Source organism: Mobula birostris, chromosome 1 (assembly GCF_030028105.1).
Source record: "Mobula birostris isolate sMobBir1 chromosome 1, sMobBir1.hap1, whole genome shotgun sequence".
Taxonomy (NCBI): Eukaryota; Metazoa; Chordata; class Chondrichthyes; order Myliobatiformes; family Myliobatidae; genus Mobula; species Mobula birostris.
This window is the reverse complement of record NC_092370.1, coordinates 176,335,095-176,362,545: the sequence shown is the minus strand read 5'-3', so window position 1 is coordinate 176,362,545 and position 27,451 is coordinate 176,335,095. Positions and strand designations below refer to the sequence as shown.

Here is a 27,451-nt window from a genome sequence, read left to right as displayed (position 1 = left end):
ACTTGTTTTTGTTAAAATCCACCTGCCATTTTTCAGCTGATCCAAATCCCGCTGAAAGCTTTGATAACCTTCCTTGCTGTCCACTACATCACCTGTCTTGGTGTCATCTGCAGAACTGCTGATTCAATTTACTACGTGATCATCCAGATCATTGATATACATTTGTAGATCACAAACAACAACAGACACAGCACCAATCCCTATGGCACACTACTAGTCACAGGCCTCCAGTTAGAGAGACAACTAACTACTACCACTCCTTAGATTCTCCCACAAAAAAAATGTCTAATCCAGTTTCCTACTTCATCCTGAATGCCAATTAACTAAACCTTCTTGACGAATTTATATGTCAGAATACGTGCAGTTAGGTTTTATAGCTTCAATTATTTTAATAAATTTCATAGTATTTTGTATAATTAACCAGCCTACATATTTCTTCTGACTCACCATTTCCACCTGGTGTCAGAGCTAGGAATCTCATTGTATTTTCTGTCACCTCAGGGTGCTCAACCATTCCTTCAGGTTTTGCATTCTGAAACAAAGAAAATTATTCTTAACTGCAAACATTTTCCAATTTTCACATACAAATTTACTATGATATTACAGTATGAATTCAAATATAAATGAAGTATTTATATTTAATTATTTTTATGGAGTAATTGTTTTTCATAACAATGTGATCATAGGGGTTGATTAAAATAATATTACATCATTAAACACTTTTCAAAAGCAAATAAATTACAAAGACTACAGTTGTAATATCATTTTTCAACACAAACATCATTAGCATTTAGATCATTAGAGCTTACAGAAACAAAAATTAGCATTTATGTAAGGTTTTCTTTAAGGAAGAAGGTTCATATTTCAAACAGTTATAATTGAACAATAATAAACAGAACAAATGAAGTACTTATTCATTGGGGTTAAAATTTGCATTATTTTGATTAACATTTACAACTGATAATGAAATACCTTAAGATCATTTATACTTCAATACTTATTTAAAGATAGTAGCCACCATAATCAAGGATTAGCAAAGACATAATGTGGAAGAAGATGACAATAATCTCCAGTTTGTGAACTTAGACCTAAGAATATAGGTCTTATGGTTACATACAAAAAGATATAAAACTCAGTGTAATTGTGAATACATGTAAGAATCTTTTTAGACCACATTTATGGGAGAATGTGCCGATTTGGGCTCCAATATGAAGAGTGATGTACTGTACATGGCACAATACAGATTCAAAGGTGCTTTCTAATATCAGGAAATAAAAAGGCATAACATAAAAGAAATAACAAGACAACAACTGTTTGAGATCCTCAAGTTGCAAATGAAACATTAAGTCTATGTCTTGTAGAAAATGATATTAATCAAGCAACAGTATACTAAGTATTACTTTCAGTAAAATTATGGAACTGTTAGTAGATTTTTTCCAACTGACACAAAACACTGATCTGCAAAAATAAATACAATCCCGAGAATTAATTTGGATAGCATACTGAACAGCAGGGTTGACATCGATACTATGGGAAAAAAAATGTTGAAATGTTGAAATGTGCAGTTGAGAATACATTCTCTCATGCAGCAGAGTGGAGAGAAAAAAGATAATCAGGATTGTAATACCACAACACCAACTTCTTAAGAGAGGTCTTTACCCCATAGCCATTAATGTAACAATAATATCCTATTCATGTTCAAAGTGAATGAGTTACTTTATATAATTAATGCTATGTTCCCTGCTCTTACTATTGTGCACTTCTTTATTTGACAATAAATTTTATACAAGGAATTGTTTCCTCAGAACTTACTTTTTCTGCAACTGACTTTTCAGTAATCACATTCCTGCTGCTTGTGTTCCTCCGAGTCTCTTTCTCACTCTTTTCCTACCAAATAATCAAGCTTAATAAAAGGGTACTATAAAAGGTTGATTTTTTACTATCTATACTGAACAAAATAAATTGCTTTATACTACAGCTTAATATATTAACACATAATTTACTTTCTTGTTTTTGCAATTCTTTTTCATTTCTTCCATATTTTTGCCTTTCTATTGTTTTTTTACTGTAGAGTTTATTATCTTCAGCTGTCGGCTCAACTTCACTTTATTTTGCCGATTTTTTGTCATCAACACTTGTCATCAGTGAGCTATGGAGTAAATTGCTCAGTCACTGTGGAACCCATGTGATTTTGATTCCATAATGGAATGGGAACCAGGCAGAAGAACTACGGTGACAGATTACCAGTCAACCTAAGCAGTGAAGGTGAAAACTTACTCCCACATCTGTCAAAAAAGTTACTTTCATCATGTTATTTTCTCAGTCTTTAAATCAATTTGTTTCCTAATTGCTAGCATTGCATTTTATTTCATGCCATTCTTTAGACATTTTCCAAATTTTCCAATAACTTCTTTTGCATTTCCGTTTCCTCCTTGTTAAATAAAAGTTTTGCTAAGATTTAAACTCCTCTCTTCAAATCCATGTTGAAACATACATTTTTTAAAATCTCTAAAATCTTTCCTAACTAGTCATTTTCACATTCACTTCCCATCACTCTTCCAAATGTGCTCGCCAAATAAATTCTTCTATTAAGAACATTAATCTAAATAAAGTCCTGATGAAGGGTCTCAGCCCAAAACATCAACAGTTTATTCACTTCCATAGACGCTGCCTGACCTGCTGAATTCCTCTGGCATTTTATGTGTATTGCTTTGTACTTCCACCAACTGCAGACTTTATTGTGTGTAATCTAAACATTTTCCCAGTTTCCATTTCAAAAACCCAACTGTTTTAACCCAGGAGGAATTATAATAGTGAGAATATGCATAGAAAAAAAACCCCACAAATTTAGTGAAATAGAAATTAGGAATTAGATTGGGTCACCATGAATATTGCACAATAAAAAATAAACTTCGAACTTAATTACAAAATAACTCACTCTAGAAAGTAAACAACCTCAGAGCTAACACAGAAAGTTACAGTTGCAATACTGGAATCACAAATTTAAATTCAAGACAATTATAGACTAGTTTGCTAACGACTTCAAAAATGCAGATATTTTTTCCAAATTCAACTCTTAACACCTAAAATGCAACAATATGATAAGAATACAATCCTGTTCAATTTACATTCAATCCTGCCTCAGACATCCATGATCATGCCTTCATTACCAAATTTCACGACATATGCCAGCAATATTAAATCTGATTCTGATTAATTATTCTGGAATAAAAATCCAATAGTTCCTTAATCAATACGATCATAAGGGTGTCATGACCTTAAGAATTCTAGAAATTCATTGAGAAAACATAACACCACTATTTCAAGAAACAAATGACAAGACATACAATAAATGCAGCAGTGCCAGCAAAGCCCATTTCCCAAAAATAAAAATATGTACTCAATAAATGCATAATATGACAGCTAAATCCAAAAAATACATTGTTTCAACCCCAGAAGCAAAATTTCATTAATCAGTTATACTTATGACAAAAAAATTAAATGATCTCAAAATAAAGGGAAGATTTAATCTCAAGTTTTAATTTTCATTATCAATTTGAGGCAGGTTCTATGCTGTCGTTTAAAGTTAAATTGGATAGATATATGGACAGGAAAAGAATGGAGGGTTATGGGCTGAGTGCAGGTCGGTGGGAATAGGATCAGGTAAGAGTTCGGCACGGACTAGAAGGGCAGAGATGGCCTGTTTCTGTGCTGTAATTGTTATATGGTTACATGATTTCACAAGTAAACTTATGCACCAAAAAGGTAAAAGAGATAAATTGAGAAATTTCAGCAAGTACAATTTCCACATTTTATAGTATGCAAGTATGAACATTAGGTAACATTTTTGAACATCATCAGCAAACAGTTAAAAATGAGATTTCACAATAAAGATACAAGATTTATCAAGACAGAAGGGACCCTGAAAATTGTCGTTCATTTGACAAAATAAATGATTTATTTTGTACTCAGCTCAAGAAAGGCAATAATTTTCATTACTTTTTACTGACATTAATCTGAAGAGAAACAGAATTAATACAAGGATTTCTAATGCCAATTTACCTCAAGTTCTTCCCAAAGCTTTTTCCTTAGTTCTTCTCCCTGTTTCTTCACTTGCCTTTCTTTTTCTTCCTTCATTACCAAAATCTTATCCAATGTTTTCATTTTTGCTATTGCTTCTTCAAGTTGGGAATCTTCAGCTTTGTCAACTAAATCCTCTTGCTTATAATTATCTAGTATTTAGTAAGGAATGATCTTTGTTACCATTTCTTCAGACAGTAATAATTAGGCCTTAAAGGCAATAGAGCATCACTTCCAATCTATGCAATGTCAATTGTGAAAACCACTGCCCAAAGCTGCTAAAACTAGGACTCCTCAGGAATGCACCTCAGCTGAAGGCATCAAGGCACAGGATGAAGAAAAGATGACAATCACAGCTGGGGATTGAGCAAGGTTGTGAATGATAAGGCTTATATGAAACAGCAAGGACAACACACCTGCTCTTCATTGTCCAAGAAAGAAATGCTGTAAAAGGCCTTCAGCCCTTGGTTCCATTTCCAAAATATTGCAAAGCTCAGACAGTGTCATAAATTTTAAATTGCAGAATGTGAGCCTAATTTAAATATGTTAATAAATAGTTCACTTTTTTGTCAAATTGTGTTACTTCAGTGTTACACCTTTAGCATTACTCATTTGACAATATCCCTGATAGTTGATCCAGAAGATTAAGATGCATGGAATCCACAGTAACATAGATAGATTGGATTCAGAATAGGCTTGCCGATTAAAAACAGAATAGTGTTGGAGGGAGCTATTCAGGCTGAAGGCCTGTGATCTGTGACCAGCAGTGCTCCACAGGGATTAGTGCTGGGGAGTCTGCTGCTTGTGACTTACATATCACTTTGATGAAAATGTAGGTGAATGGGTCAGTATGTTTGCAGACCACATAGATTTGGTGCAGTTGTGGACAGTGTAGAGGGATATCAACTGATACAAGAAGATTATAGATCAGTACAGATACAGGTGGAGAAATGGAAGATGAAATTTAAACCAAGCCAATGTGAGGTTCCACATTTAGGGAGGAAAAAGGTAAGGTATACAGTTAATGGCATGCTCTTGGGGAGCAGACACCTAGCTTCTTGAAAGTGGCTACACAAGTCAAAGAGGTTATAAAGAAGGTATACATCATGTCTGCCTTCATTGGTTAGGGAATTGAGTATAAGAGTAAACAATTCATGTTACAGCAACATGGAACATTGGTTTCACTACAGTTGGAGTATTGTGTGTAATTCTGATCACTCTATTATAGGAATGATATGGAGAACAAAAGGATACAGATGAAACTTATCAAAATATTGCCTGAACTAGAGAGTGTTTGCTATAAGGAGAGGTTAGATAAATTTCAGTTGTTTTCTCTGTATCACTGAAAGATAAGAGGAGACTCGATAGGCATTACATTATGATTTTATTTTGTTCCGGTTTTCCTTGTAAATGCTGCTTATATGGCGCTATGTGTGTATATGGCCTTGAATTTTTAAACTCCTATATGGTCCTTATGTCAGTTATGTACAAATATTAATAAATTATATTGTACCTGAATTGCTAAAAAAAGTCTATACTCAACTTAAACATTGATTTCTCTTAAAATGTACTGAAGTAGCACAATTTCCAGAAACAAAGGTGGTAATTTTTGCAATTCCACTCGTATGCACCATGTCTAAATGTATCACAGACTTAAAAAACCTGAAAAAATTATTATTGATTCTCACATACAAATGTGTGTTATGATTTCCAGTATGGAAGCTGCCCTGAAGTTGTATTAGAAATACTTCACATTAGATTCCAATAATTTTACTTATTATTATAAGCTTACTCAGTTTGTCAGATAAAACATTTTGTGCAGCAATCTTAGGATATCTTCAAACAATCATTACAGAACCTATTCCTTGTGTTGTGAATCTGGAGACAAGTTGATGTGCATTTAATCAATATTTTGATTTATGCATGAGAGATCTTTGTATTACAGTGATATAAGGGACTCCCACTTCGGTCAGCGTTCCAAAACAAATTGAGTGGTTTACTTAGTTCTAGTGGCAATGGTTGACAATCCTTTCCCGGGTCCAAAGACCTGCTGTCAGAACTCCAGACTTCGTAAATACAAAAAGAAAAAAGTTTCCAATCCTCTGAAACCCATTCTGAATTGGATGAGTAGAATGGATTATTGGAAGAGAATAAGGTAGTGTTTTGACAATTCTTTGGGATGCTGCTACTGTTCATGATATAAAACCATCTTTATGATTCTCTTTTGTGATTATTTAAATAGATTTTGAAAGTGATTCTCAGAAATGACAAGTATTACCATGCCAACAGGAGATCAATGGAAACTCTTTATGTTAAGTAATGGTCAGTTTAAATCAGTAATAGTCAATAATCAAAGTTCAGAAATTCAGTCCAGAGTTTATTTAAACATTGATTAAATGCTTGCGCACTATTGTGAATTTCACCATTTCTTTTAGCTGTTTCTCAAAATAAAAACAACTAAACTTTCAAGTTATCAAGAGTTTAGTGAAAAAAATACAAATTAATTTGGGATTGTTTAAAACAACACACAAATCATTCAGCATGCGAAGAGAGCAAGCATTCTTGAATAGGTTTCTTCAGAATTGAATTGACTTTCTTTCTTACATTCTTCACATACTTGAGGAGTAAAAGTCTTTACATTACGTCTCCAAAACACAAGTAAATGTGTTAAATTCAAATCAGTTCCTCGTGTTAAAAATATATTCCTACCAGATTCATTTTTTTTTGGTATTGTCTGATCTTGGATAGTTAAATGATCATCAGAATTCTCCTCTGAATCTGTTGGAGTAGGAGGGATCCCTGGAAGACAGGCAAGATGGAAAAGCAAACATGAATTTTCCAATGAATATAACATGTTCATGGATCGACTCTATGTTTTTCAATTTAGATATCTGAAGTTTCCGTGCTTAGGATTAACCTTGTCAGTACCATTCCCTCCTCATACCATGTAAAGAATTTTAACTGTCTAGCTGTGGATTCACGGAGAGATCTGGAATAAACGGACTTGTCTTTAGTTTATTTCAATCACTATTGTAATTACGTAATCCTCCTCTTCAGAAATTGACATACATGTTACTGGTTAGACATTCTGTTGCACCCTGAAGGTCAGATAGAATTGCAGAGACACAGCTGAAAAATGACTATCCGTATCAGATTTCAGAGGCCTCAAACACAAGTGACTTGATATCGCATTCTTCTGCATCCAAAAAATTGAACACAAGTCCTTTGTTCCACAGACTGCATTCAGGAGATTAACCACAGACTGGAATTATAACCTTGCGAGTTGGGTCCTTAAATTTTGGGACTTAACAGCACTCTGGCAGCTTTGGAGGTTTTTTTTTGTGGGGTGGAGAAAGGAAGAGAGCAGAGGAACACCTATAATTTAAAGGGGGTGGGTGGGAGAGGGATGTCAGGCAACCACAGGGATTTTGAATCTAGTACTTGGTATGAGACAGTGTGGCCAGCCAGCAAGGAAGAAGGTAAATTACAGACCTACATTTTAATAGCTCAGGTTTGAGTGGTGGTAGGAGAGTGAGGTGGGGTAGGGGGAGTTGGACCTCAGCTGCATTTCAAGGAAGACTTAGGAGGTAGTGAGGGTGGGGGATAGATCATGGCTGTTTCAGAGTATGCTATATATCAAGGGTGGGCGATATCATGCTTGTAATGTGAGGAGGCATAGTTGCATAACATGACCTGGAAATGCCCGATATCAGACAGCCACCAAAACAGGACAAGCAAAAGCACCCACATGCAGAAAGTTAGAACTTCAGATACTTGTCATGCATGCTCATTCTTTTTTTGTGTACGTTGGTTTCAAAATCAGAATCAGGTTTAATATCACTGACATGTTCTGAAATTTGTTTTGCACCAGCAGTACTTTGCAATACATAATAATAAAAACTTAAAATTACAATAATTTGTAAATATAAAACAAGAAAATATTAAATAAGTAGAGCAAAAAGAGAGGGGAAAATACTGAGGTAGTGTTTATAAGTTCATTGACTATTCAGAAATCTGACGGGAGAGGGGAAGAAGCTGTACGTGAAACATTGAGTGGGTCTTCAGGGTCCCATACCTCCTCCATGATGGTAGCAACAAGAAGATTATGTGTCCTGGGTGATGGGGGTCTTTAATGGTGGATACAGCTTTTTTGAGACATTGTCTTTTGAAGATGTCCTAGATGCTGGGGAGGCTAGTCCCATGATGAAGTTGGCAGAGTTCACAATTTTCTGCAACATTTTCCAATCCTTTGCAGTGGCCCCTCCATATCAGATGGTGATGCAACCAGTTAGAATGCTCTCCATGGTACATGTGTAGAAATTTGCAAGTTTCTTTGGTGACACCAATTCTCCTCAAACTCCCAAAATATAGCCACCATCATACCTTCTTTGTAATTGTATAAATATGTTGGACCCAGGGTAGATCCTCAAACATATTGACACCCAGGAACTTCAAACTGCTCACCCTTTCTGCTTCTGATCATTCGATGAGGACTGGTGTGTGTTCCCTCAACTTCCCCTTCCTGAAGCCCACAATCAATTCCTTGGTCATACTAACGTTGAGTGCAAGGTTATTGCTGCAATACCACTCAGCTGATCTATCTCGCTCTTATATGCCTTCTTGTCACCATTTGAAATTCTGCCAGTAGTTGTTCCTAGCCACATCTCTGTGGGTGTACAGAGGAGGGCAGCCAGCTAAGCATGCACCCTTGAGATGCACTAGTGTTGATTGTCCACAAAGAGGAGATGTTATTTCTGATCCCCACAGACTTTGGTCACCCAGTGAGGAAATCAAGGATCCAGTGCAGAGGTTGGTACAGAGGCCCAGGTCTTGGATCTTTAGATTAAAACTGAGGGTATGACTGTATTGAATGCTGATCTGTAATCAATAAACAGCAGCCTAATGTCAGTATTACTGCTGTCTATGTGATCCAAAGCCAAGTGAAGATCCAGTAAAATTGTACCTGCTATAGACCTATTGTGGTGATAAGCAAATTGCAGTGAATCCATATCCTTGCTTAGGCAGAAGTTGATTCTAGCCATGACCAACCTCTTAAAGCACTTCATCACAGCATATGAGAATGCCACTGGGCAATTGTGTTGTATTAAATTTTTTTGAAACATTTAATGAATGTCTGAACAGTTCAAAATGATAATTTAACTCTTTGTGAGCTTGCAGCATGTACAATGTCTGTACAAGGCAAACACTGTAGATCTATTAACATGTAATGTTTGTTGATAGTAGCTGGATTCTTTCTTAGTCTCAGGCACCATTAACTTGAGGATGTCTGCTAATGACTAAATGTCTGCTGGTCACTTTGACAATGAGGTTGATGGATTCTTTCTTAGTGACTTGATAGATTCCTTATATGCATTCATGCTTATCGTTTATATGTAATCAATATTATTTTCTAACTAAAGGAATGTTAAAATATTGGTGGACTGATGGATAAGGAGTGAACATTAAAGTGTCTAATTGATTTATGAGAGTATGCTGAACACTGTTAATGAACACATGTATTATTTGAATGAAAGAAACTAAGCTAATGGCATGAGAACAAAAGACCGAAGAGTTTGTCTGTCTCTGTGTATTGCTCTACACTTACGGAACTCGTATTTATTGGAGTACCTTTCCCTGGGTTAGTTCGACATCACCGAGACTGGAAATCACAATTGGTGCTGAGGCCCCAGGGCGGTTTCACGACCGAGTTGGAATTTGGAGTTTCCCCCAACAATAGCGACAATCAAGTGGTGACTAAAAATCGTGAGCCTGAAATCTTTGTGACTTACTACATAGCATTTTATGTGGTTGATTTGTGCCTTCTATTTATGACAATAAATTAGGCTTATGTTACTTTCTTGTGCTTGCATGCTTATTGCCACATCTCTTACACGCTCATTGTTTAGGTCTGATCAACCCAGCCAGTTACAGCGATAGTATTTGAGGCAGCTCACCCTGCTCTTCTTTGGCACTGGTATGATTGTTGCCTTTTTGAAGCAGGTAGGAACCTCTAACTGTAGCACTGAGAGATTGAAAATGTTCTTGAAGACTCCCACCAGTTGGTTAGCACACGTTTTCAGTGCCCTACCAGGTACACCATCAGGGCCTGAAGCCTTGAGCGGGTTCACCCTCTTGAAAGATGTTCTGATGTCAGCCTCCAAGATAGAGATCACAAGGCCACTAGATGCTGCAAGGATTCACACAGGTGTAGTTTCATTCTTCCTTTCAAAACATGCATAGAAAGTCTTAAGCTCATCGGGGAGTGAAGTATCACAGCCATTCATAATGTTAGGTTTTGCCTTGTTGAAGTAATGGCCTGCAAACACTTAAGGGAGCTTGAAGAGAAGTATGCTTAGACAGTCATTGAAATAGCTCTCAATACTAGTACCCAAATAGGTTTGAGAATGTCATGGCATCCCAGCAATGAATCCCCCAACAACAGTCAAGCATTGCCAAAGTCCCACCCAGCATAGTGGTAACAACTCTGTTGGGCAAATTGCTATCATCTTTCAGGATGATAACATTTGTGATTTTACCACCGTCCTCTGCCAGTATCCTTTCTGTTAGCCTATCAGCAGTGCTGTCTACTAAATAACACTGCATTAACCTGTAATTATTAAAAGGGAAAATTTATAAAAAATAAAAATCTGCAACCCACCACCCAAACACCTAATGAAATTATGTTAGAGCTAAATTTTATGTTCATTATATCAAAGATCTTTGTCTATTAAACTGGACATCCAGGTCTCCATTGCACGATTCAAACATAAAGGTCATTGTTATGCTTGTTCTTTAACAAAGACAAACTTGCGTGGGTAAAAAACACTAGAACTATTTTACAGAATGGCTTCAGCTCGACCACATTTTACTTGGGACCTTCAGCCTGCCAACAGCGTGTGACTCCCATTCCCCCAAAATCTATTCCGGTTCCAGGTGTTTGCTTTTACCCTATCTTACTCATAAGAATAAAGTTCTAACCCAGGAGTTCCCAATCTTTTTTTTATACCATTAATCAAGAGGTCCATGGACCTCAGGATGGAAACCCCCGTCCTAACTTATTTAACCTTTCCCTACCACTCAGTCCTCAAGTCTTAGCAACATCACAAGACCATAAACCTTAAGACATAGGAACAGACTTAGGCCACTCTGCCCATCGAGTACACTCTAGTCCATCATGGCTGATCCATCATCCCTTTCAACCCCATTCTCCTGCTTTATCCTCAATCTTTTATGCCCTGACACACCAAGAACCTCTGCTTTAAATATACTCAATGCCTTGACCTCCACAGCCATCCATGGCAATGAATTCCACAGAACCACCACTCTCTGGCTAAAGAAATTCCTTCTAATCTCTGTTCTAAATGGACATCCCTCTAATCTGAAGCTGTGGACCTTAGTCCTAAACTCACACACTTCTGGAAACATTCTCTCCACATCCACTCTGTCTAGGCCTTTCAATATTTGATAGGTTTCAATGAGATCCCTTCTCATTCCTGTAAACACCAGCAAGTACAGGTACAGAGCTATCAAATGCTCCTCATGCGTTAACCCTTTCATTTGTGGAATCACTCTCGTGAACCTCTTCTGGACCCTATCCAATGCCAACACTTCTTAGATAAGAAACTGCAATTTTCAGTCACTCTATTGATTGAATGAAATCTTATCAATTCAAATTAATTAAAATTTCGGGCAAATGCACACGTTTAGCTTTATAAGCTTTAATTAATTCTTCTTGTTAAAGTCAAGTCTATCTGTTCGAAAGTTTTTCATTTCTGGCCATTATGCTTTTGGATCCAACGGCTCGAATAAAAATACCTCAAACACAAACAAGTCAGGCCGAATGCAAAACTCCCACTTAAAATCATCCTACTGAAAAATTAATTAACCCTGTTACTGAAAGGACAGAATTCTTAAAAAAAAAGTGTGTCGGGGTAGGGGTTTACTCTGTAATGGTCCATATTTTATGCCTGAGATGTATTTGACATTCAGGGGCATTGAGTATTATTCAAAATATAGAATTTAAATAACCTAAAAAACCTTTCAAATAATTAAAAACATAACAACTAAAACAAATAATTCAAAATCTTTTTACCTTTCTTCCTTGCAGCCATATCCCTTCAAATAAATGGAATCAAAGATCCTGAATCATTCCTAACCTTACACAAATGTGCAAGGACAATTTTCAGCTTAAATGTGAGTGAATTCCAGCATAGCCAAGCTTTGCTGTTGGATTCCACATACACTGGTTAATTTACCACAGGCAAATTCTATATTTCCCAAATATGCCAGAATTTATACAGTTCACAGCAGAAATGCCAAACAATTTAAGAAAAAAAATTAGGATATTTTATCATAACTGGGTCTCCTAAATCATTTCTAGTCATGGCTAAATTGACTCAAGTATAGATGATTATTCTGCCACTTGCTTTTTATTTGCTTTAAAATTCATGTAGCAAATAGACTGAGTGAATAAAGAATATCACCAAGTTCTGAAATGTTAGTGTACTGCAATGTACCTGATTTTTCTGAAATCAGAACTTCCATTGTATTAGATTTAATGTGATCCCTTGGTGGGGAAAGACATCCGTGTTGTCCTTCAGGATCTATATTGTTAGTACCCAAAATCTTCACTCCGTCTTCTTCAGTAAAAGTTTCCAGTTCACTGTCCAGATCATTAAAGTAAGGATTAGCTGAGGATTCCACGGGGTTAAAATGGCTTTCCAAAGACTCAGACCTTTCCTGCAATCAGAAGAGTAATTTTGGTTTAGTGAAATTCATCTTTTTCTCATCTTTACAAAGAGTTTAGGCCTGACTGGTTTGCTACAGAATCAATGCATGGCACACTAGTGACCATTTTGATTCTGATCTTACTGCTTCAAATTTTGTTTCAGTGATGCACTAAGTTTATGCCAGGTTTCATAGCCATCTCATTGATTCCCTTTGTCCAGTTACTGCTTGGTAGACTATTCACTTTGATATGCTCATCATCTCCAAACAGATTTTCTTTCACCTGCCAATTAACTGACCATGTCTTAGGAATGTGGGAGGAAACTAAGCACCCCAGAAAAAAAAAAACACATACAATCATCAAGAGAGTATTAAAACTTCACACAGAAAGCAATGGAGGTCAGATCCAACCTGAGTCACTGAAGCCGTAATGAAGCAACATTATATGCCACTGGGATATGAGACTTCTGGAGCAGCTCTTAAATGGACATGCTGAAATACAAGACCATTCTCCTAGCTACACAGATATAGTGCTACTGATTCAATGGCTACTTCAACAATAAAAGGAAGGTAGGAAAGTGCTCCAAGGGTCTCAAAAGAGGAATCAGGACAGGCTGGTACAGCACAATGGCAAGAGCTGTTCTATGTGCAGGAGGGCTACAAAGATCCTCTAGAGCAGGGGTCCCCAACATTGTATGCCATGCACCCCTAGCAATAACAAGGAGTCCATGGACCCCAGGTTGAGAATCATTACTCTATGCACTCCTAGTAGAAAGGTACAAGGAATGTCACCGTGAGACAAGCGAGAAGTCTAAGAATGCTTGCAATTTGAGGAATCCTGCAATGTAGGCAAATTCTTTTCCTTATCTACTCTCAAGTGCTGATGGAAAAATTCACTCTGGTGTTCAGGTAACCTTTTTAAACACAGTAGTAAACAGCAGCCTATGAAATGTAGTAGAGCTGAGCAGCTTTGGGCTGGAATGATCCCAAAACTAAGAACCCAAGAATGATCTTGGCCTTAACATCCATAAACAATCTGGTGTGTTAGGCACATTTGAGTTCACAAATCTCTGAAGACAAAGAATGTACTTTTAAATAGAACCATTTCAGGGGAAAATGGAATTAATAAACCTGGATACTCCATGAGTAAAAATAACTCTTGTCTTACAGACGAGTGATGTTGAAAATCAGGTAGGACATGAACTTTGGAACTTAGCAGGTCAGGCAACATGAAAGGAGGGGAATAAACAGCTGACAATGTGGGCTAAGACTCTTCATCAGGTCTCTTAATGAAGGGTCTTGGGCTGAAACATTGACTGTTCATTCCCCTCCACAGATGATGCTCGACTGCTGAGTTCCTTTAGCATTTTGTGAATGTTGTTCAAGATTTCCTGCATCCGTAGAATCTCTTGTGTTTAGGATATGCAGTTTGTATGTTGCACTACTGTTTGGTATCCTATGGAAGGCAGGGTTATGGATTATAGAAACGTACAGAAACAGCCCTATCAGCCAGCCACCTTGTCTAAACCTACCTATACTACTCCCATTTGCCTGAATTAGAGTTGTATTCCTCTATACCTTTCCTATCCAAATACCGTTCTATACACCTTTTAAACACTGTATCTGCCTCTTCCACTTTCACTGGTCACTCATTCCAGATATTTACCTTAATGTATGTGGAGAACTTATCTCCAGATCTCTTTTAAATGCCTCTCCTCTTCTGTTAAAATTGGGCCCCCTAGTTCTAGACCCTCCTGATCTTGAGAAAAGACAACTCTAGCTATCCAATCTACACTATACTTCTCATAATTTTATAAACCTCTAAAGAGGCATTCCTCAGCCCTTTAACCTCCAGTGAAAATAACCCCAACCTATCTAATCACTCCTTATAACTACAGCCCTCTCTTTCAAGAAACGTCCTATGTGAAATCTCTTCCGTGCTCTCCCATTTGCCACCACATCCTTCCTATAATGCAGTGACCAGAACTGTATATGATACTCTTAAGTGCTGTCTACCCAGTGTTTGGTACAACTGCAAAACAAAAAGGCACGAGGGCAAACAAATATCTTGTCAAAAGCCAGATACTGAGTTTCTTGATAGGCATTAAGATATCCAGAAGAGCATAAAAACACCATATACAAAAATAGGAGTGGATCATTCAGTTACTCCCTCTCCCTAGTATATAATATAATGAGATTGTGACTGCTCTTTTACCTCAATGCTGGTTTCCTACACTACCTTCCATATCCCTTGATTCTGTTTTGGCCCAAAAACTCTTTCGGTCTTTGCCTTAAACGTACTCAGTGCTGAGCTTCCAGAGCCCTCTTGGGTTAAAAATTCCAAAGAATCTCTACTCTTGCTGTTAAGAAATGTATTCCCATCTCAGCCAACCCCTTTATTTTGAGATTGCCCCCCTGATTGAGACACCCCAGCCAGAGTGTCACAAATCATCTCTAATTCCATTGTGTCTATCCCCATCAGACCTGCATCCCAAAGTTCAGACAGATGTGGCAAATGAGTGAGTTGTCATCTTTCAAATTTCCCACAGGTGTCGCCCTCATATAAGAAAGGAGAGAAGGAAAAAGCAAGGAAATAAACATCAGTGAATCTGACATCAATATCAGGAAAAGTGCTCAAATCTACCCTGGAGAAAATGGTTGTAGGGCATTTTAAAAAATAATAATTTTATTATGCAGAGTAAACATGAGCTCATGAAAGACAAAACATATGCTCTTGATGTAACAGAATGATAAGAGGGAGCCAATGGATGTGGTATATTTACTTTTTAAAAGGCCTTCAATATATCCACACAAGAAATTACTGAGCAAAATTAGAGACACTGGGGATCAGGGATAACATACTACTGTGGATTGAGGATTGGGTTATAAACAGAAACAGGTAGATAAACTAGATGGATTGTTTGCTAGTTGAGAGTCTGTGCAGAGTGAAGCAATATAGAGATTGGTGCTGTGCCTTTGCTGTATCAATACATTGAATATATCAATTGCAATGAGGAACCCAAATGTAATATCTTCCCAGGTGCCAACAAATGTTGTGAAAAGGATGCAGAGACTTCAGATGTTGTAGATTATAATTAGAGTGTTTCAGATTAGAGAGCAAAGTGAATGGGTAAACAACATGAAAAGATTCTTTGCTAAAAAAATCTGAGTACTTTTTTTTTAAAATGGTGGTACTTGGAAGGTTTTAGTGTCAAGAAGAAATCAAGTGTCTTTGAACAGAATTACTAAAAGTTAATCATAAACGCAAGAGATTCAGCAAATGCTGGAAATCTTGAAAAACATGCACAACATGCTTGAGGAAGTCAGCAAGTTAGGCTGTATCTATAAGGGGAATAAACAGTTTTAGCATTTCAGGCTGAGACCTTTCATTGGGACCAGAAAGGAAGGCAGCAGAAGCCGGAATGAGAAACTGGGAGAGGGGGTGGAATACAAGCTGGCAGTTGATAGGTGGGATCACGTGAGGGGGAATGTGTGAGTGGGGGAAGGGGATAAAGTAAGAAGCTTGGAGAGGACAGGTAAAAGAGATAAAAGGCTGAAGAAGAAATTCTAATAGAAGACCCTTCCTTCCATGGTCCACTGCCTTCTCCTATTAGATTCACCTTTCACCTGCCAGCCTGTACTCTTTCCCCACCCCCTCCATACTTATTCTGGCTTCTGCTCCATTCCTTTCCAGTCCTGATGAAGGGTCTCAGCCTGAAGTGTCAACAGTTTCCCTCCATAGATGCTGCCTGACTTGCTAAGTTCCTCCAGCATTTAGTCAGCATGCATGCACAACAAATAAAGGAAATCAAATGACACTTGATTTTTACTACAAGAGTAACTCCATTTTACTGCAATCATCTGGATCCCTAGTGAGACTACATCTGGAATGCTGCAAGAAAAACACAGGTCAGGCAATATTTATAGAAAAAGAAACAGTTAACATTTCAGGAGTAAGACTCTTCATTAGAGCTGAGAAAGGGAGAAAACAAGTTAGTCTGGGTAGCAGAAAAGTACTCAAAAAGGTTTTTTCTGAATAATGTGGCAATTAAGAGGCAGTTAAGCTTCTTTTCTGTAGACAATATATTGCTAATATTGTAAAGTATGGCCAACTGGAACAAGCACAGCAAGCCAAAATATACAAATGAAAGAAAAAGGAAGAGAGAGACGCCAGTCCTGATACTCCCTCAGTCTACAGGAGTAATCCTGAGCCTACAGCTGCCCAATAATTTAATTCCACGTCCCACTTCCACACCTGCCCCTCTGTTTGTGGCCTCCTGAACTCATAACAAGGTCCAATATAAGTTAAGGGAAAGACAACTCATCTTTCTTCAGGGCACATTGCAGGACTCAATAATGAATTTTCCAACTTTAGATAATTTGTTCATTCTTTTTGTTTGCATCAGGGTTAGCTATTTCTTTTTGCCTATCATCTCTCTTCTTTCATTATTTCACCCTCTGGTAAGTTCCCTTTATTCCACCCACTGCCCTCACTCACCTTCTCTGCTACATAGACTAACTAGTTTTCTCTCTTTCTCAGTTTTGATGAAGGTTGGGGAGGGTGTGACTGTTAACAGTTTCTCTATCCATTTATGCTGCTCGCTCTGCTTAGTTGTTTTTTTTCCCCAGCATTAAACACAGATGTGAAGTTTCCCCCGTCTAAGATGTCTAAAGCTTAGAGATCAAACAATAAGGGGCCAGCCAATTAGGTGAGGAAAAAAAAATCTTCTTCACACAATGAATAGGGAATCTTTTGGATTCCTCAACTATGGGGAATGTGGAAGCTCAAGAAAAAGCTCAATGGACAATTTGGAAATTAATCTATACTGAGCCAGGTAAAAGATCAGCTATGATCATATTGAATGGTGCATCAGTCACAAGGTACCACACAGCATTGCAGTCACATCTGGGAACAATATTCCATGTTAAGAAAATTTGCATCTGCATAACAACATTTGTTTTGAAATTCTATGAAGGAATTTCTAGGCCAGTATCTTTCAGCTCCAATTTGAAATGAAAGCTCTCTATCCCAATCATCAGAATCAGGTTTAATATCACCGGCATATGTCATGAAATTTGTTAATTTTGCAGCAGCAGTACAATGCAATACATGATAAATATAGAAAAAATAGAATTACAGTAATTATATATATGCATATTAAATAGTTAAATTAAAAATAGTGCAAAAACAGAAATAAAAAAGGAGTGAGGTAGTGTTCATGAGTTCAATATAGAAATCACATGACAGAGGAGAAGAAGCTGTTCCTGAATCACTGGGTGTGTGCCTTCAGGCTCCTGTACCTCCTTCCTGATGGTAACTGTGAGAAAAGGACATCTCCTGGTGGTGGGGGTCCTTAATGATGGACGGTGCCTTTTTGAAGCACCACTCCTTGAAGATGTCACGGATACTACAAAGGCTAATACCCATGATTCAGCTGGCTAAATTTTACAACTTTCTGTAACTTACTTTGATCCTGTGCTGTAGCACCCCACCCCATAGCAGACGGTGATGTAGTCCTCAGAATGCTCGTTACAGTACATCTATAGAAGTTTTTGAGTGTTTTAGGTGACAAACCAAAGCTCCTCAATCTCCTTATGAAATATAACCATTGTCTTGCCTTCTTTATAGCTACATTAATATATCGCAACCAGGTTAGGTCCTCCGAGATATTTACACCCAGGAACTTGAAAATGCTCACTCTCTACTTCTGATCCCTCTATGAGAATTGGTTTGTGTTCCTTCGTCTTACCTTTTCTGAAGTCCACAATTTGCTCTTTAGTCTTACTAAAGTTGAGTGCAAGGACGTTGCTATGACACCACTCAACTAGCTGGTATATCTCACACTACCACCACGTTCCCATTGGGAATCATTATTTATGACAATGGTTCCATTATTGTTTACAATTTCATTTTATTGAATTGCCTGAAATATTTGAGCACTGAGAGGAAATATAGCTGATATTCAAACCATACACATTTTACCTGGGATAAATTTGGTTCTGGTGTTAAAACCACCATAGCTCCAGAGCAGTGTATATTCCGTCTTTGCTTGTCTGGTGATGGACCACTTGCCACTCGGCTGCCAGGGCGTGTTCGAAAACCAGTTGCTGAACGTGTGACTTCATCAAACTGGCCTCTAACAATGTCCATTATAACCTAAAATAATCCAATGTTTTAAATAAGTGCACATGATGATGTCAGGGAATCACAATGTGCATCAACATACAACACCAGAATGAATAAATGACAATTTACCAATGTTTTAGACCTGGTGTATAAATCTTAAAGCACATTTAATTTTCAATATTTTAAGAATATCCAACAATTACCAGCAGAATAGAACTGCCAGTAGTTGTCACACAAACAAACAAATACAATACTGGAATATCAACACAAACTAGATTTTTCACACTACAATATCTGCGCAAGCATGTTACAGAAAGGGAAAGTAAACTTCATTTTTAGACTTTTTAATTGGGGAAATAAAGATCCACAGGAGAAGTATGTGTTAAGAGCTAAGGTAATACAGCCCATACACTAGAAACTCTTGCACTCCTGCTCGGAAAATAATAGACCCTGTCGTGTAAGGTTCAACTAGATTTTCCAATATACAGAAACAAACAACAACAAATTCAGAGTGCAGCACATTATTAATTGATTATTAATAATTAATTAATTATTGTTCCTGCAAGAGGAGATATACTTACAGCCAATTTAAGTCTGGAAATATAGCTCTGATCTTCTGTTTCAACCAAGGTACTTTTATAGTGTTTATATATATATATATATATATATACACACACACACACATACACACACACATATATACATACACATACACACACACACACACACACACACACGAAGGACAGTGATTAGGTTGCTTCATTTCATAACATTACATTCATCTGCTATCTTCATTCCCATCTCATTCTCACATTTGATCTTTAGAAATTGCGTCCTGTTTCCCTACTATCTAGACATCCTCTCTGGCCATAAAACAAATTGCCTGTCATCAAAGAAAATAGTTTGTCCCATATAACGCAAACACACTTGTAAGTTTTCTCACCCAAACCAACAAGGCATCTTAGGATTTTATAGACCCCATTTTGTTACATTATATTTTACAAAAAAATACAAATTCATAAAGAATTCAGGGCTACAAATACATTTCCAAAGCCACATTTTATTATGAACATCAAGTGATGGCAACCATTCACTTGATTTACAATTTCACTTGTGTACAAGCTGCTGTATGGAGGATCAGTAAAGTCCCCTCCACAGACTATTTAGTGTATGCAGACAGAACAAGCAACTGTTTACCTCTTTAATCAACTGAACTGAAGAATTCTTAAAAGCATAAGCATTCTTAAGCAGTATAAAGTTCAAACTAAGAAAAGCAAATTGAATGCCAAATCACAAACAGCAAACTAAGTTAATGGCAAACTAAGAGAAATAAGAAAAACTCGTGGAGAGGATTTTTAGGGGCTGGATTTACAAGCATTTAAAGAATCAGAGTCATACTAGAGATATCGGCATGGTTTTGAGAGGGATGAGGCTGATTTAGTTTTAAGGAGGTGACAAAGCAAATTGATTGAAGTACAGTGGTGAATGTGGTGACAAGGTTCCCGATGGTAGACTCATCCAGAAAGTCAGGAGGCAAGGGATCCATAGAAACTTGGCTGAGTAGATTCAGAATTGGCTTACCTACCCATAGAAGGCAGAGGATGGTAGTAGATGGAGCAACTTCTCCCTAGAGGTCAATGACTAGTGGTATTCCACAGGAGTCTATTGTAGAACTTTTACTCTTTGTGATAAGAATATAAGAAATAGGAGCAGGAGTAGGCCATCCGGTCCATCAAGCCTGCCCTACCATTCAATAAGATCATGGCTGATCCGTCCGTAAACTCAGCTCCGTCTACCTGCCTTTTCCCCATAACCCTTAATTCTCCTATGTAAAAATCTATCTAACTGTGTCTTAAATATATTTAGTGGAGAAGCCTCAACTGCTTCCCTGGGCAGAGAATTCCACAGATTCACCACTCTCTGGGAAAAACAGTTTCTCCTTATCTCCATCCTAAATCTTCTCCCCTGAATCTTGAGGCAATGTCCCCTGGTTCTAGTCTCACCTACCAATGGAAACAACTTTTCTATTTCTATCTTATCAATACCTTTCAAAATTTTGTATGTTTCTGTATGATCCCCTGTCATTCTTCTGAATTCCAGACAGTATAGTCTCAGGCGACTCAATCGCTCCTCATAGGTTAACCCCTTCATCTCTGGAATCGTCCTGGTGAACCTCCTCTGCACTGCCTCCAAAGCCAGTCTATCCTTCCTCAAGCATGGAAACCAGAATTGCACATAGTACTCCAGGTGCGGCCTCACCAGTACCCTGTATAGTTGCAGCATGACCTCCCTGCTCTTGAATTCAATCCCTCTAGCAATAAAGGCCAACATTCCATTTGCCTTCTTAATAATCTGTTGTACCTGCAAGCCAACTTATTGCGATTCATGAACAAGCACTCCCAAGTCCCTCTGCACAACAGCATGCTGCAACCTTTCACCATTTAAATAATAATCTGCTCTTCTATTATTCCTTCCAAAGTGCATGATCTCACATTTACCAACATTGTATTCCATCTACCAGACCTTGGCACACTCACTTAACCTATCTATATCCCTCTGCAGACTCTCCACATCATCTGTACAATTTGCTTTTCCACTCAGTTTAGTGTCATCAGCAAATTTTGCTACACTACACTCAGTCCCCTCTTCCAAATCGTCAATGCAAATGGTAAACAGCTGCGGGCCCAGCACCGACCCCTGCGGCACCCCACTCACCACCAACTGCCAACCAGAGAAACACCCATTTATACCAACTCTCTGCCTTCTATTAGTTAACCAATCCACTATCCATGCCAATACACTTCCTCCAACTCCATGTGTCGGTATCTTATTTATAAGTCTCTTGTGCAGCACCTTATCGAACACCTTCTGGAAATTCAAGTATACAACATCCACCTGTTCCCCTCTATCCACTGCACCCATTATGTCCTCAAAGAACTCCAGTAAGTTTGTCAAACAGGACCTGACCTTTCTGAATCCATGCTGCGTCTGTCTAATGGAACCACTCCTTTCTAAATGTTTCGCTATTTCTTCCTTAATGACATCTTCAAGCATCTTCCCAACTACAGATGTTAAGCTAACTAGCCTATAGTTGCCCATCTTTTGACTGCATGCTTTTTTAAAAAGTGCTGTAACATTTGCTGTCTTCCAATCCGCCAGGACCTGCTCAGAGTCTAGAGAGTTTTGCTAAATGATTACCAACGTGTCTACTATAACGTCCGCCAGTTCCCTCAGCACCCTGGGATGCATCCCATCAGGACCAAGGGACTTATCTACCTTCAGGCCCTCTAGTTAGCTCATCGCTATCTCTTTACTGAGAGTGATTTTATCCAGGTCCTCACCTCCCATTTCGTCCATAACATCATTCTTTGGCATATTAGACGTGTCCTCCACTGTGAAGACCGACACAAAATAGTCATTCAATGCCTCAGCCGTTTCCTTATCACCCAATATCAATCTCCCCTTCTCATCTTTCAAGGGACCTACATTGACTTTAGCCACCCTCTTCCACTTTATATATTTATAAAAACTTTTGCTATTGATCGTGCGGATAGTTAGAGGCTTTTGCCCAGGGTTGAAATGGTTGTCACAAGAGGACACAGGTTTAAGGTGCTGGGAAGCAGATACAGAGGAGATGTCGGGGGTATGTTTTTTTTATGCAGAGAGTGGTGAGTGTGTGGAATGGGCTGCCGGCAACAGTGGTGGAGGTGGATATGATAGGGTCTTTTAAGAGACTTTTGGATAGGTACATGGGGCTTAGAAAAATAGAGGGCTATGGGTAAGCCTAGTAATTTCTAAGGTAGGGACATGTTCAGCACAACTTTGTGGGCCGAAGGGCCTGTATTGTGCTGTAGGTTTTTGATGTTTCTATTTTGTGCTAATTTACTTCATATTCTATCTTCCCTATATTTAGAAATGACTTAGATGACAAAGTGGAAGGTGGATGAGTAAGTTTGCAGATGAAACAAAGGTTTGTGGCAACTTGGATAATGTGGAAGGTTATCATAGGTTACAAAGGGATAAAGACATGATATCGATATACGTGGAGAAATAGCAGATGGAGTTCAATCAGAAAAATGTGAAGTGATACACTTTGGAACATCGAACTTGAAGGCAGAGCACAAGATTGATGGCAGGATACTTAACAATGTGGAGTAAAAGAGGGATCTTGGGGTTCAATCCAGAGATCCCTCAGAGTTAAAACACAAGTTGATAGGCTGATTAAGGCGGCCCATGATGAATTGGCCTTTGTTAGAAGAGGGATTGAGTTCAAGAACCATTAAGTTATGCTACAGCTTTATAAACCTCTGTTTAGACCATACTTGGAATATTACATTCAGTTCTGATTGCCTCATTATAGTAGGGCGTTGAAGCTTTAAAGAGGGGGCAGAGAAGATGCACCAGGATTCTGTCTAGATTAAAGAACTTGTCTTATGAGGAAAAGATGAGCAAGCTAGGGTTTTTTTCCTCTTTGGAGCAAAGGAGGATGAGAGGCAACTTAATAGAGGTGTATAAGATAAAGAGAAGCATACACAGAGTGGGCAGCCAGCACCTTTCTCTCAAGGCAGCAATGACCAATACTCCAAGTGAGGCCTCAGCAGTGCTTTATAAAGTCTTTTTTTGCCCATTCTTCTAATCTGTCCAAGTCCTTCTGTAGCCTCTCTACTTCCTCAAAACTACCTGCCCTTCCACCTATCTTCATACCTTCTGCAAACTTTGCAGCAAAGCCATCAATTCCATCATCCTAATCATTGACACAACGTAAAATGATTCGGTCGCAACGCAGACCACTAAGGAACATCACTAGTCACCAACAACCAACCGGAAAAGGCTCTCTTTATTCCTACTCCTTGACTCCTGCCAATCAGCCACTATTTTATCCATGCTAGAATCTTTCCTGTAATACCATGGGCTGATAGCTTGTTAAGCAGCTTCATGTGTGGCACCTTCTTTCTGAAAATCCAAATACACAACATCAACCAATTCTCCTTTGTCTATCCTTGTTATTTCGTCAAAGAATTCCAACAGATTTGTCAGGCATGATTTTCCCTTGAGGAAACAAAGCTGACTATGGACTATTTTATCACATGCCTCCAAATAACCAGATATCACATTCTTAATAATCAACCTCAACATCTTCCATCAACCACCAACATCTGACCTTTGGAGGTCAGACTAACTGGCCAATAATGTTTTTCTTTTGCCTCCCTCTCTTCTTGAAGAGTGCAGTGACTTTTGTAATTTTCCAATTTTTCAGAACCATTCCAGATTCTAGTGATCTTGAAAGATCATTACTAATTCCTCCATGATCTCTCTCAGAACCCTGGGGTGCACACCATCTGGTCCAGGTGACTTATCCACATTCAGATTTTTCAGTTTCCCAAGAACCTTCTCCCTAGTAACGGTAATTTCACATACTTCATGACCCCTGACATCTAGAACTTCTACTGTTAGTGTCTTCCACAGTGAAGACTGATGCATAATAATTATTCAATTCATCCACCATTTCCTTGTCCTCCATTGCTACCTCTCCAGCATTGTTTTCCAGTGGGCTGATATCCACTCTCGCCTCTTTTGCATTTAAGTATCTGAAATAAACTTCTGGTATCCTCTTTAATATTATTGGCTAGCTTACTTTCGTACTCCATCTTTACCTTCTTAATTACTTTTTTAGTTGCCTCCTTTTGGTTTTAAAAGCTTCCCAATCTTCTAACTTCTCACTAATTTTTGCTCTATTATATGCCCTCTCTTTGGCTTTTATGGTGGCTGTGACTTCTCGTTAGCTATGGTTATGTCATCTTGCCTTTAGAATACATCTTCCTTTCTGGGATGCATACATCCTGTGCCTTCCAAATTGCTTCCAGAAATTCCAGCCATTGCAGCTATGCCACCATCCCTGCCAGTGTTCCTTTCCAATCAATTCTAACCAACTTCTCTCTCATGCCTCTGTAATTCCCATTACTCCACTGTAATACTGATATATCTCACTTTAACTTCTCCATCTCAAATTTCAGGGTGAAATCAATCATATTATGATCACTTTCCCCTAAGGGTTCTTTTACCTTAAGCTCTCTAATCAATTCTGGTTCATTGCACAACACTCAATCCAGGATAGCCGATCCTCTAGTGGGCTCAACCACGAGCTGCTCTAAAAAAAACCATCTCATAGGCATTCTAGAAATTTCCCCCTCTTGGAATTCAACACCAACCTGATTTTTCCCCAACTACATACATATTGAAATCCCCTATGACTAGTGTAGCATTGCCCTTTTGGCATGCATTTTCAACCTCCCATTGTAATTTGTAGACAACATCCTTACTATTGTTTGGTGGTCTGTAAATAACTCCCATCAGGGTCTTTTTACCCTTGCAGTTCCTTAACTCTATCCACAATGATTCAACACATTCTGACCCTATGTCACCTCTTTCTAATGATTTGATTTCATTTTTTAAAATCAACAGAGCAATGCTACCCCCTCTGCCTTCCTGACTGTCCTTTCAATACATTAAGCTCCCAGCTATAATCTTCTTCCAGCCATGCTTCAGAAATGCCTACATCATGCATGCCAATCTGTAACTGGGCTCCAAGTTCATCTCCCTTATTCATTAATTCTGTGTCCATTCAAATATAACACTTTTGGTCCTGTATTCACCTTTTTCCATTTTGTCTGCCTTTTACATTGCAACTCATTCTGTTGACCGCAATTTTGCCCTACCATCAACCTCTCCTTGCTAGGAGTCTCACTACATATTCAATCTGTTTGTAAGCCAACTACATGGTCTTCAGCACTATCACTCTGGTTCCCACCCCCTTGCCAAATTAGTTTAAACCCGCCTGAACAACTCTAGCCAACCTGCCTGCAAGGATATTGGACCCCTTCGGGTTCAGGTGTAACCCATCCCTTTTGGACAGGTCATACCTTCCCCAGAAGCGATCCCAGTGATACACAAATCTGAACCCCTCCCCCCTGCACCAATTCCTCAGCCATACATTCCTCTGCCAAATCACCCTATTCTTGTCCTCACAGGCACAGGGCAGGAGCAGCAACCCAGAGATTACTAACCTGGAGGTCCTGTTTCTCAACTTTCTACCTAACTCCTCAAAATCTCTTTTCAGGACCTCGTCACCTTGTCTACCTATGCCATGGGTGCCAACATATACCAAGACTTATGGCTGCTCACCCTCACCTTGAGAATGCCATGGACCCGATCCGAGACATCTCTAATCCTGGCACCAAGGAGGCAAGATATGATCTGGGTTCCTCAATCATGCCCACAGTATCTCATTTCTGTTCCTCTGACTAAGGAATCTCCTATCAACACAGCAGTCCTCTTCACCTCTATGCTCTTCTGAGCCACAGCACCAGACTCAGAGCCAGACACCTAGTCACTATGGTTCCCCACGGTAGGAAGTCCCTGACAATATTATCTGAAGTTGTATAATTATTATTGAGGGGAATGGCCACAGTTATACTCTGCACTGGCTGCACATTTCCCCTCCTTCTCCTCACAGTCACCCAGTTACCCATCTGCTGCAATATAGGCGTGACTACCTCCCTGTAGCTCCTGTCCATCACCTCTTCATTCTCCCATGAGTCAGCGGTCATCAAGCTGCAGCTCCAGTTCCTCAATACATTGTCAGAAGCTACAGCTCAGTGCACCTGGTGCAGATGTGTTTATCTGGGAGACTGGAGGCCACCCAGACTTCCCAAGTCCCACACACAGTACAAAACACTGCGCCGGAACCATTCCCACTAAAGTATTATGCCGTAATAGATGTGGAATGAACAAATAAGAACAGAGAGACAGAGTAACTTACAATATACTTTACCTTACCCAAGCCTGCTCTCACCTCAGCCTGACGAGCCAAAGCCACTCTAAAGCTGACACACTCAAAAGAATGCCACTCTGCTTGCACTTGAGTTATTTGTACTGGCCCTTTCTGATGAATCACTTTTGTTGACTGGTCGCTCCTCATCTCAAACTACTGCAAAACTCTACCTTTAAAATCCTGGTTAAAAGATAGCTCTTTTTATGCACCCTTGACATTAATTGTCAAACTCAAAGAAAACTACTGTGAAGCTCTGATTTTTAAATCTTCACCATGGACCAGACTGAAAGATAGCTCTTTTTACACACTGCCTTTTGCTAATTGGTCACTCCTTGACTCAGAGAAACTGTCACGAAACTCTGCCTTTAAAATCTCAATCACCATTCTGGTTGACAGGTAGCTCTTTTTATGCACCCAACGTTTATTGTTCAATCCGTGCTGAGGATACAGATGCAGCTGAGAAGACACATTGGCATTTATTGCCCACCCCTACTTTCCACGAGAGGACAGCAGTAGGCTTTCCTCTTGAATCACCTTAATCCATGTGGTACTGTATCAATGACCTTGTAATATCATCTAGTTGTGAGTTTCACTCAATAAGCAAAACATCAGCAATATATTGCATACAGAAATGTAGAGGTAATAATGAACCTACACGTGTCTTCAAGGTGATAGTGATTACAGCT

At 38.6% G+C, this 27,451-nt stretch overlaps 1 protein-coding gene across 7 annotated transcripts in view; it reads right to left on the bottom strand.

Annotated features, from left to right (window-relative positions):
- fsip1 (fibrous sheath interacting protein 1) overlaps positions 1-27,451 on the bottom strand; it is a 415,506-nt gene that overhangs the window by 378,006 nt on the left and 10,049 nt on the right. For 6 of the 7 annotated variants that reach the window (XM_072277637.1, XM_072277681.1, XM_072277875.1 and 3 more), the window contains exons 2-7: positions 18,791-18,964; positions 12,597-12,819; positions 6,790-6,879; positions 4,063-4,232; positions 1,813-1,887; positions 448-532 (exon numbers count right to left, since the gene is read on the bottom strand). In XM_072277637.1, the coding sequence (XP_072133738.1) occupies positions 448-532; positions 1,813-1,887; positions 4,063-4,232; positions 6,790-6,879; positions 12,597-12,819; positions 18,791-18,958 (811 nt within the window). In that variant the 5' untranslated portion in view covers positions 18,959-18,964. The remainder of the gene's footprint in view (positions 1-447; positions 533-1,812; positions 1,888-4,062; positions 4,233-6,789; positions 6,880-12,596; positions 12,820-18,790; positions 18,965-27,451) is intronic. The other variant, XM_072277738.1, reaches the window with a different exon arrangement.